General features: G+C 35.5%; 1 protein-coding gene across 1 annotated transcript; it reads left to right on the top strand.

The window, feature by feature from the left end:
• Positions 1-259: 259 nt before the first annotated feature.
• LOC133533898 (survival motor neuron protein-like) lies at positions 260-11,321 on the top strand. Its single transcript, XM_061872982.1, has 7 exons — positions 260-420; positions 511-661; positions 1,678-1,857; positions 2,757-2,996; positions 4,135-4,265; positions 8,435-8,580; positions 11,151-11,321. Exons 1-7 carry the CDS (start codon positions 376-378, stop codon positions 11,176-11,178), a joined length of 921 nt encoding a protein of 306 aa, XP_061728966.1. The 5' UTR covers positions 260-375; the 3' UTR covers positions 11,179-11,321.
• Positions 11,322-12,051: the final 730 nt, after the last annotated feature.

Below are 12,051 nucleotides of genomic sequence, written 5' to 3'. Positions count from 1 at the left end.
AAGTAATAATTAACCAAATAAGAGTGTCGCTACATTTATTTACACAGTCAGTCGAATTTAAATAAAGACTGCACAACATGCTTGGCCTTATTTGTCTAAATTGAGTCTAAACATTTATCTTGCATCTCGTTCTTAATATTACGAAAGAATGAAACACAGTATTTATTTCCCAAATACAAGAGCGGAATCTGAATAGCATAGCCAAATTTAACTTGAACAGATTTGAACGTCTAGAAACGCCTTAACCCAGCTGTCATGCTGTCAGTCAAAACAAAAAAAAATAACCGCTTCTTATTGAGCGTGTTGAAAATATTATAAAAAAAAAAACATATTTTAATAAAACTGTAGAAATAATTCTTTTTAAATCGTAGTGATATGTCTGCAAACAAAATTCTATTTGAGAGAAGTACACGTAATGCTGTGAGTCTCTAAACCATTTCTCTTAAAATGTCCATTTGATCGCTTTTCTTAAGTTACTTACCTTACTTTTCACTTAAATTTACTTTTCAGTCGCAATCCCAACAATATGAAGGGGTGGAAGCGAACGACTGGGACGACACCTCACTTAATACCGCGTACGACACAGCGATGAAAATAGCTAAGGCTGAGGTCGCGAAACGAGTGGCTATGTCTACAAACACGCAACCAGAGAACCGTGATGGTAAGATTTAACGTCAGATCATTTCACTACTAGCTAAACCAAAGTTAACTTAAAGTTACCACACATTGGCGATCCCATAATATTCTTTTTATAGCACAAATGTGAATCTTTTGCATACTTATACAGAATCGACTCATACAATTATACTGACAAATATTCCAGGGCTTCCTAATTTTGTTTAGTACACTGTGCACTTGCAAGTTTAATATTTTATCTCAGCACCCTAACCTAGCGAGCTATATTTGAAATAGATTGGTAACATGATGAGGAGGACTGCCTCACGGCCTCTTTACTGTCTACGCTCCAGGGCGTTGTGGGGCACACTTGGAACCCCTGTGCTAGGGGTAACAATGCTTTAAGACATCTTTCATTGACATTAGGCCTGCAAATTTATGTAAAGTTCGAAACTGTGTAATGATAATTATTTATTTAAATTCTTAACAACTTTGATTTGAGTTGCATGAAAGATAAGCTACCCACTTCTTTCTAATTTACTAGTGTGCAAATAAGATGGAAGATGGTTTCTCACACAATGCACAACTGGCAAATTGACACACAGTACAGCTCAGTAAGTCATAGTTATGGTTAAATAACTTCTGTTCTGATACTTTTCGTACCATATGTCTGGTCAATGTTAGTAATTCACAATAAGTATAATATTTCTGTTACATTTTCACATAAATTAACACATTCACTGCCAGGAACCCACCTGGTGGGCGCTCGTGAACTTTATTCAGATGCCGGACATCCCGCAGGGCGGGTTGTTTTGTACGCAGCTATAGACCACCGGTTTCTGTAGTGCGCCGTTTTTTGTCTGGCATTGAATGTGTTAAATAATTTACATGTTGCTGTTGCGCTTCTGCCAAATTTTGTGAAAAGAAAACCTTATGAGTCACATCTCAAGCACATCTCAAAATTTACAAACACAGGGACAATTTATGTGTGTTGTGTTTTGTGTCATTGTTGTTCAAATTATTATAAAATATATATTTTATATATTTCCTGCTTTGTTTTAGACCAAAAACAATCCAAAAAGGCTACAAAACCTAAACAACCAGTGGCCAGCTCATCAAAGATGAAGAAGGAATGGAAAGCAGGCATGGCATGCAGAGCAGTGTACGAAGATGACGGGCTTGAGTATGAGGCGTTTGTGCTTCGAATTGTTGATGATCAGCATTGTGTAGTTAGATTCTTAGGTAAGAAATATATTACGAGTATTTTTTTCTAGAATTTAAAGCTTTGGAAATTATAAATAGGGTATTTCGTAATCTGTTCTATAAAAACACCTTTTTCGTACATTACCCACATTTTATCAACCTTTTAATTATTTTATTGAGTATTGTGTCACATAAATTGTAACAGAAAAATAAACTCTTGTGCCTCCCAATATTCAGAATTCGCGTTTGTACGGTAAACAGTTTCTTGGAATGCTTCTAATGGATTCCTCAAATGATTAGCCCTTTTAATTTAACCTAATTTGAAGGCTGTAAACACGCCCATGACAGTTTTAAAGGTCAATAAATAGTAAAATTTATTTTTAAAACTAAAAGGAATCTTGAAAACTAGAATGAATCCAGTGAACTTGATGTGATTCCATGGGGCGTGAGGGACCGCAATTAACCTATAATTCGATTAACCTGCACCCACCCAGGCCTACGTTTGTATACCTATGCCACTAAAATTATACTGTTAAAAGCCTTTGGGTTCCTCGACACCAGGTATCCATGTTTTGTTTACAACATTATGTTAGTAACAATGAGATATAAATGTATACCTATGTACCTTAGAACCCTGTAGAAGGGAGAATCAACTTTTTAGTGTCACTCGTTGCCATGGTTACGATTAGTTGTCCAGGGGACAAAAGTTCATTGAAATACTGATTGTATGGTACTTAAATGTATTAAACTTGCGTTTTTGTGGTCGTTATAACCAATGTCCATAATGGGCCCCCTACTAAGCATGTTAATAGAATGGCATACAACGTCTCTTCATACAAACTGTGCTACTGTTGTCCCTTGGACAACGGGACAGGATAACAAACCAAAAAAAGTTGATTCACCCAGAAATATCAGTATAGAAATCTCGTACATTACAGGATATGAAAACTGCGAAATGGTGCCAATAGAGAGCCTAACGCCTAGCCTTGGCAAGAACGAGCGTCAAAAGCAAATAGAACAGGCGGCGCTTGAGATGGAAGATTATCCCAATGTAGAATGGAGGGAGTGCGAAAGTGACAGAGCAATGGGCAAGAAGCAAAAGGAACAGGCATCTGATCAGACAAACTTGGAGTGGAGGGAATGTGAGAGTGATAGAGGGATGAGCCCTGGAAGTACAGGTAATGTAATAGTACATTACGATACAAGTGCGAAAAATAGGAAATTCGAAAAGAGTGGCCATAAATTAAAACACGAGTTGTGTTTTAATTCTATTCGCACGTGTATCGTACGTTTTATTTCAATTAGGTAATGTTCTAAAGAAGTATGTAAGTTAAAGGAAAACATTTTTCATCACACTTGCTCGAAAAAGACCTTATTTCATGTAGGTGTGCTGAAGGACAAAGACCTATTTTGTTCCCGCGGGAGTTATAGATTGTAAAAAAACGCTATAACTCCCTAGGGAGCTGTAGCTTTTTTTTGATTACTGTGTTTTTATGTTTTCTTGGATATTTGTGCCACCTAATTCTAGTTTTAGTTCTAGTTTTAATTTTAGTTTTACCTGGCTTCACTGAAAATCACTTCAAAATTCAATTCAAAATTCAAAAATTTATTCTGCAAGTAGGCCTCAAAGGCTCTTTTACAAGTCAATACAACATTTATAGTAACATCATATAGTGACATGAAAAATACATAACAACATTTATAAATACTACGACAATACAATAGAGATGTATAGTCTCTATGGTTAAAAACATGTCAGAGTACTAATACTAATAAAATTTGGAGGTGTAAAGTCTCTCCAAGTGTCTCCAGTTGTCTTGCTTGGTGGCATCAAGCTGAGTGTAGACCTTTTAGCACAATTTTCTGTTCGTTTGTATATTAGTGTTAGTTAGTTAGTGCTTCTGGGCATTTTCCGCAAATCGACAACCATTGTGCAGTCAGCGTCAAATACTTTGTAGCAGTCAAAGTGGCCAAATAGTTCGGTACACCACACTAAATATATGGTGTACCGAACTATTTGGTCACTTTGGTTGCTACAAAGTATTTGACGCTGACTGTGCCTATTTTTCGTGAAACGAGGTAGCGCTACTCTAACCACCCCAGCTCCTCCACGAAGCCTAGCAAAGTTTTCAGGTTGCTAATTGCCTCTCCTAGTGTGCACGGAGTCCCTAGGTATTTGTTCCTGTATACTTCTACCTGTTTGCAGTCTAGGAGAATATGTCTTGTTGTTTCTTATTATATTTATGTTTTTTTTGTGCTAATACATTCTTCTTATCTTATCTTATAATGTTTAAAAGTATTTTTTTTTTGTTTCAGAATATTCATATGGAAGAAAACAGAAGTCGCCCAAAAAGAAGAAGAATCAGAAAGCAAATTTCGAGCTGCCTGACATGCCGTTCTCAATGCCCAGTATGCCGAGTATGCAGATGCGAAACATGATGGCAAATGTGAGTTAATAAATTATGAGTTAATATATATATATATATAAAAGCCATATATTTCTTTAAAAAAAATACACATATTTAACTAAACTTATTTCTACAAAACAATCCTAAATTCTAACATTGCTTTAAAATTATATATCTACAATGTGTTTGTCTATGTATAGTGGAGCCGTTAACCACGTATAGTACGATGAAAAGTACAGTACTAAAAAAAGTATGCAAAAAAAAATAGGGTCATAAAAGTGCCATTTTGATCCCTCCTAGTAGAGAAGAAAAGTGAAATTTTTACCCCTACTAGCAGGGAAGAAAAAACCCCTTTGTGAATAGGTGATCTGAAAATAACTATTGATGCAAAATAAACATGTTTTTATTGCCTGTTTTTACTTAGTTCTATTTTCATTTAAAAGGGTCTAGCCGCAATCCTATAGTGAAACTGCCCCTGGCTGAAATGTATACCTTTCTTAGAAGCGTTAATGGGTCTTATTATAAGATATCATTTTACAATATTTCAAGCCTGGAATCCCCTTGGTTTGGATAAAAAAAATATATACATAAAATCTTTTTTAATTTTTCTAAGCTAAACTAATGGTTAGATTTCTTTGAAATTCGGATTATACATAGCACTAACAGCAATCAACAGTCAGTTAAAATTTAAGGAACGTAAGGATATTGTATCCATGTCTGTTGAACGGACTATAGAACTAAGTGCAGTAGAATTGGAGCAATTTATTGTTGTCTGTGTGTATAGGCCGCCATTAAGTAATTTTGAAATATTTGAAAGTGTAATGGATTCTGTGCTACTTAAAATATCATCTTCTAGTAAGAAATTATTTATATGCGGCGACTTTAATGTAAATATTTTGGAAAATTCAACAATGTCTTGTAGATTGTTGAATCTATTCAAATCTGGTAATCTCAACCACATGTTTATGGAGCCTACTAGAGTGACTGCTACTAGTGCAACCTGTATAGATAATATTTTCACTGATATTGTTCCTATTACTAAAAAAGTTATCAGTAATTTAGAATCAGACCACTTAGGTCAATTAATGGTATTTGAGACATTAAGGAAAAATACTTTGAGAAAACAAATAACTTTTGTACCAGTAACCTCGGACCCTTTTTGTCTTCCGATATGGGTCCAAATAGTATGTATAATTCATTCTTTCACACTTTTATGGATCATTATAATGCGATATTTACTTCAAAATCGGTCGTAGTTAGTGGTGCATCAGTTTTTAGTGAGTGGGCTACTGCGGACTTACATCAACGAAGACGTGCACTGTATGCCTTGTATGAGGAACGGCGGTTTAACACGAGTGATGAATTTAAAGAACATGTCAAGCAATATTCGAAAAAGTTTAAAATAGATTGTCATATAGCTAAGCGAAATTATCTAAGTCAGAGAATAAAAAATAGTCCCAACATTATTAAAGCAACCTGGAAAGTAATCAATGTGGAGACTGGTCGCTCGAAACACAGAGTGAATGATTTTAAACTAAATATTGATAACAAAATTATAGATTCCAATTTAGAAGTAGCTACAGAATTTGAAATTTTTTTCACTGATGTACCAGTTTTCACAACTAAGGATTTAAATTCATCACCCTCATCCGCTGTTACTCTATTAAAAGATAACGCTCCAGAGTGTTGTGGAGATTTTCATTTTGAACGTGTTTGTACCTCCGATGTAGTAAAGGCGTTTAATTCGGTTAATGTCAAAAAAACGAATGACCTCTGGGGAGTCTCTGTCCATGCTGTCAAATCCTTAGTAGAAATTATAGCGCCTGACTTAGTAATTATATTTAACAACAGTGTTGATTGCGGCGAGTTTCCTGATTTAATGAAACATAGTAAAATAACTCATTTATTTAAATCGGGTAGCAACTCTGACCCCACTAACTTTAGACCGATATCTGTGCTACCAACGTTCAGTAAGATTTTTGAAAAATTAATTCTTTCTCAATTAGTACGACATTTTAACGTCAATAATTTAATGCATAATAAGCAGTTTGGTTTTACACGGGGTCGCTCGACAACCGATGCTGGTGTTGAGCTAATTAAGCATATCTTCGATGCCTGGGAGGAGTCACGAGATGCTATAGGTATCTTCTGTGATTTGTCTAAGGCCTTCGACTGCGTTTGTCATGAAACATTAATCAGGAAACTACACTATTATGGAGTTAGAGGAGCGGCACTGGATTTACTTAAGTCCTACTTAAATGGTAGAATACAAAGGGTCGATGTGAATGGACAGCGATCACCGGGGTCATTGGTCTCTATGGGTGTACCACAGGGGTCAATATTGGGACCTTTCCTGTTCCTTATCTACATAAATGACATGCCATTCCTTGTAAAGACCCACCATGATATAGTATTGTTTGCAGACGACACTTCACTTATTTTCAAAGTCAAACGACAGCAACAAGCTTACAATGATGTAAACGATGCTATTTCAAAAGTAGTAAATTGGTTCAATGTTAATAATTTATTGTTAAATGAGAATAAGACTAAATGTATTAAGTTTGTCACTAGTAATGTAAGGCATGTAAAAACAAGTGTCATTGTGAAGGATGAGGAATTGGAATTAGTTGATAGTACAGTTTTTCTTGGTATAACTTTAGATTCTAAACTCCAGTGGGGTCCCCATATTGCTACTCTTTCGAATAGACTGAGTTCTGCAGCTTTTGCAGTAAGCAAAATCCGTCAGTTAACTGATGTAAAAACAGCTCGATTAGTATATTTTAGTTACTTCCATAGCATTATGTCATATGGTATTTTACTGTGGGGTGGTGCTTCAGATATAAATACCATTTTTGTTCTGCAGAAGAGGGCTATTCGAGCAATATATAAAATGAACCATAGAGACTCACTGAGAGATAAATTTAAGGAAATTGACATCATGACACTGCACTGTCAATACATTTATGAGAATATTCTGTATGTGCATAAAAATATTGCCGATTTTAAGAAAAATTGTGACATTCATAATATTAATACTAGAAATAAACATAAGTTCGCCGTGCCCTTCACTCGGCTCCATAAAATTAAAAAATCATTCATGGGTAATTGTGTGAGATTTTATAATAAACTTCCAAACCATATTACTGAGTTACCAATTAATAAATTTAAGAATCATGTAAAGCGTAAACTTATTTCTAAAGCTTATTATACCACACAAGACTACATGAATGATAAAACAACGTGGGATTAATTGTGATTCGAAATGATTAATTATTTATTATATTTGAATAATGATGATGAAATGGATATTCCAATGCATGTATTTCCTTTGTTGTTTTTATTATATTTGTTTGACATTTAGAATTTATTCTAGAAACAATCTAGACTAGTATTTTTTATACATTTTTTTTTGTTGACTATATTTTGTGAAAGTTTTAGTATTAAATTTGATCTATGAATTATATTCATTAGTATTATATATGGAATAATATTTACAACATCAATAAATTGCTCTGATAATTAGATTAAGATAATTATATGTAATACTGTCTTACTATTCATAAGTGCTTGTTGCTAGGCCTACATGAATAAAGTATTTTTGAATTGAATTGAATTGCAATACATTTAAAAAAAAATCAAGGTTGTAACTTATTTACAAAGGCCTAAAAAAATATTTTTTTTTGTTTAAATTTTTTTATTATTATTTACAAGAGGGCGACAACCTCAATTTTTAGGTATTTAATGCACAATACAATATTGTATGAAATATATTTTTTTTATAAAAATCCATTTGTGGCAACAAGGTAAAAATGTCTTACTAATGCAGGCTGAATACATCTAGGTACTTACCAAGTTTGAACGGTATAGCTCTTATAGTTTCGGAAAAAAGTGGCTGTGACGTAATCGGACAGACAGACGGACATGACGAATCTATAAAGGTTCCGTTTTTTGCCATTTGGCTACGGAACCCTAAAAATGTGGACATAAACGCGCGACTATTGCCCCGCGACTGTTTAAGTCTTTTCTGTGGGAGCGCGGCGGCACGTGATTGGGCAATTTTTGTTTATAGTTTACTACAGCGTATCGAAATGAATCTTATAGTTGACTGGGACTCCATACATGAAAAGTACGCAATTATAATTAGGTATACGAAATCTTAATTCAACCATTACAGTCGACAAGTAGAATATTTGGTTACTTCCTCGCAGCTCGGTTCCCTGGACATGCCGCTGCCGCCGCCGCCCGCCGCGCTCCCGGCCGAGCGCGCCGACCCGGAGGAGCAGGCCGTGTCCTCCATGCTGATGAGCTGGTACATGAGCGGCTACTACACGGGGCTGTACCAGGGCATGAAACGGTAAGGTGTAGCTGCCAGCCTTATTACCTACGCAATAGAGTCCTACTTTTACAGCTCGCTTCTGTAGGTCTCGAGTCCGACGGAGCGCGCCGACCCCGAAGAACAGACGATATTATTCAAGACTGGGTCATCTCTTGAATCTTCTTGGGTCAGAGGTGTAAGGTTAGAGCTGGCGTAGCCCTTATTTGAGGTTCATAAGCGCCTTGTAATATGCCTACTTGGAAAGTAAACCAGGGAATGAAACGGTAAGCTCTCTGTCACTGTTTGTGCTCGTCTGTCTGTATGTCTCTCTCTCCCTGGATGCACCGCCGTTGGTTGGTCGGTTGGATCCAGATCTAACCGGAGTGCCCCGACCCTGAAGAGCAAGTCAGATCCTCCATGCTGATGAGCTGGTACATGAGCGGGTATTATACGTAAATAAAATGGTAAGCTTGAAAAAGAGGCAAATATGGCCGCTAGGACAACACCCCGATTTCCTAGTTTCGACATGGCATTCCCAGCCGCCATTAGATATATCGGAGCGGCCGAGTGCTCAAAAATATCTGAACACCCACTCTAACACCTTGACAATAGAGTCCACTCCGATATATCTGATGACGACTGTACAACTCGTGTGTCTGTCTATAAGTGTGTGCGTGCGAAAAGAGCTTGGAAGTAACTCACATTTTGTCTAAAGCGACCTTACCTCCTTCGAATTACGTACCTAAATAAAATGTTGCCTCCAGAATCAAGCGAAGTCAATGTTCACAAATGATACCACAGTTTGGCCAGTGCTGTCCATTTATTTATTTTCAAAAAAGTTTGAATTAGAAAATATCGCGAGAATTAACCGCTACAAACAATGTTTAGTTTTACAATTGGGTCAGTATTTAAATATGCATCAATATCATTTACCGGTCACATGTATAAAATTAAATCACCAATTTTACATTTATGGCGAGCTCTCGATATAAACAACCCAGAGCCCAACTGGGGAAGTACCTCCACCTTACAGAAAATCGCAGCCAAATAACACTAGACCCTACTCATAGTGTTGTGTTCCTGCCGGTGAGTAATGTTGCCAGAGCTCAACGAGGGACGGCAGGGGGTAAGGGTCGGCAACGCGCATGATGTAACTCCTCTGGAGTTGCAGGCGTACATAGGCTACGAATACAGCTTACCATCAGGCGGGCCGTATGCTTTTTTGCCACCGACGTAGTATAAAAAAAACAACCTGTAATGATAGATTTAAGTTTTATTAAAAAAAAAAAAAAACTTGTATACTAACATCAAAATTTGGCATTTTCGCGTTCGCACCCCCTGATTTGACCAGGAACATCACAATATTACAGTAAAATCAACCACTTTTCTCGTGCCATTCATGAATCGAAATCGTTTGTAACCCCTTCATAACACTAGTTTACAAAGTTTTTGTCCTTTGAATGAAACGTTTTTTTTCTTAACAATCGAGGTGCACCGAGTATCAGAAAAATTATAAAAAAAATCTAACACGTCATGTTTCCAAGATATTTATTATTTTTGATATTTTTTTACAAAAAAGAATGCTTACAAAAATATCAAACAAAAAATTTAAAGTGAATTATCTTAGCTTTTTTCTTATATTTATTCGTGTCTGTATCTCTAATAACAGACAAGCAATAATCAGCTAACATGGCCTGGTCCCAGTATCCTTGATAATTTTGCTCAAAAAATTTCAAATCCTGATGAAAACGCTCTCCATGTTCATCGCTGACTTGTCCGAGGTTTGCAGGGAAGAAATCGAGGTGCGAGTGAAGGAAATGAATTTTTAGAGACATGCTGACACCGATTTATTGAAAATTATGTAATAAATCAGCAACTAACTGTTGGTAATTTTCATTTTTTTTATTGCCTAAAAATTCTTGAATAACAAGTCGTAGTGATTTCCAAGCAGATCTCTCAATATCAGAAAGGCTGTTTTCAAATACCCCATCTTTTAAGAGTTTGTTGATTTGCGGTCCGATAAAAACACCTTCTTTCAGTTTAGCCTGAGAAAGATTGGGAAAAATAGAGCATAAATGCCTAAAAGCTACACTAGTTTTATCTAGTTTGATTCCGTTATGGGATATCCTTTTTTATTAGATATTATAAATTCACCACTAACATAAAAAAACGATCAGAATGTACTTTACACAACCTTTTTGACATTTTTAAAACAAGTATTTATTTAACTGAACACTGCACAGCATCAAAATTTTAAAATAAAATCGAAACCAACTTATGAGTAGTTTGAAAATAAGATGTTATAAGAACTTGATTTATAGACGTGATAGAAATAAAACAAATATATGTTTGCGTTTAGTTATTATTACTAAATACATTGATATGGAATTCATTGAAAGGACATAACTTTTATTTTAATTTGTAAACTAGTGTAATTATCACGTGGGTAATAATTGCAATATCTTACTTATCTATATCGTTTTATCGGCATATACTCGTATTTTTTTTTTCATTGCTATCTCTGGTATAATTTTATCTGTCAATCTCATTTTAATTTAGTTCGCCTGGTTCTGGAGGACAGGACCTAACTGTCATTTATTTTGTTTCAGAGCAAAGCAAGGCCGCAAGCGAGTATGATTTTCAATCAATCTAGAAGAGCGACTGAAGGAATGTTTTCAATTTTTATAAATAATGTAATTTTTGTTTCATATAATATTCATTTGAAATGAAAATTACGAATTCAGTTCATTTAAATTTAAATATTAAAGAATGCCTACAGATTCAAGGAGTTTTATGTACAAATTATACTATTTCTATAACTCAATTAATTTTGTTTACTTTAGTGTTGATACAATATTCTATAAGAATGTCCCAAAGCTTTAAAAAATTGAATTAAGTAAACGTGGCCATTTTTGAGCTTCATAATTAACGTCCACAAACGGCCGGTGAATGTACATACCAGAATGTACAATGGTGATTTCAGGAAATAATCTCCAACCAAAGCAAGTATATAATTTACGCAATCACACATTATTTTTCACCACACCAACTGGTAAAGGCTCTCTTGACTGGTCAAAAACTGATGAAAAAGTTGCATTTTATCCACACGTGGGGCAAAGTAAACTAATACAAATTTTGAGTTGTCAATCCTTATGTTGGCTGGTAGAACTTTTAAATAATGACTTTGGATGGTTAATATTTAATTCATTTGGATTTGATATGAATTGATTGTGTTCGTTCGGGTTGTCAATGTTTTCTTCGGGTTGGTATGGTGAAAAAAAATTTTTTTTTTTTTTATACTACGTCGGTGGCAAACAAGCATACGGCCCGCCTGATGGTAAGCTGCCTCCGTAGCCTATGTACGCCTGCAACTCCAGAGGAGTTACATGCGCGTTGCCGACCCTAAACCCGCCCCCCCTCATTGAGTGCAAGTGCTGGAAAGCCTATCATCCATCATCTCACAGAACCTCGGACACTCCTGGCTATCTAAATAACTATTATATACTGAAT

This window comes from Cydia pomonella, unplaced genomic scaffold (assembly GCF_033807575.1).
Source record: "Cydia pomonella isolate Wapato2018A unplaced genomic scaffold, ilCydPomo1 PGA_scaffold_210, whole genome shotgun sequence".
Lineage (NCBI taxonomy): Eukaryota > Metazoa > Arthropoda > Insecta > Lepidoptera > Tortricidae > Cydia > Cydia pomonella.
Note: the sequence above shows the minus strand (reverse complement) of the source record. Positions and strands in the feature narration are given on the sequence as shown.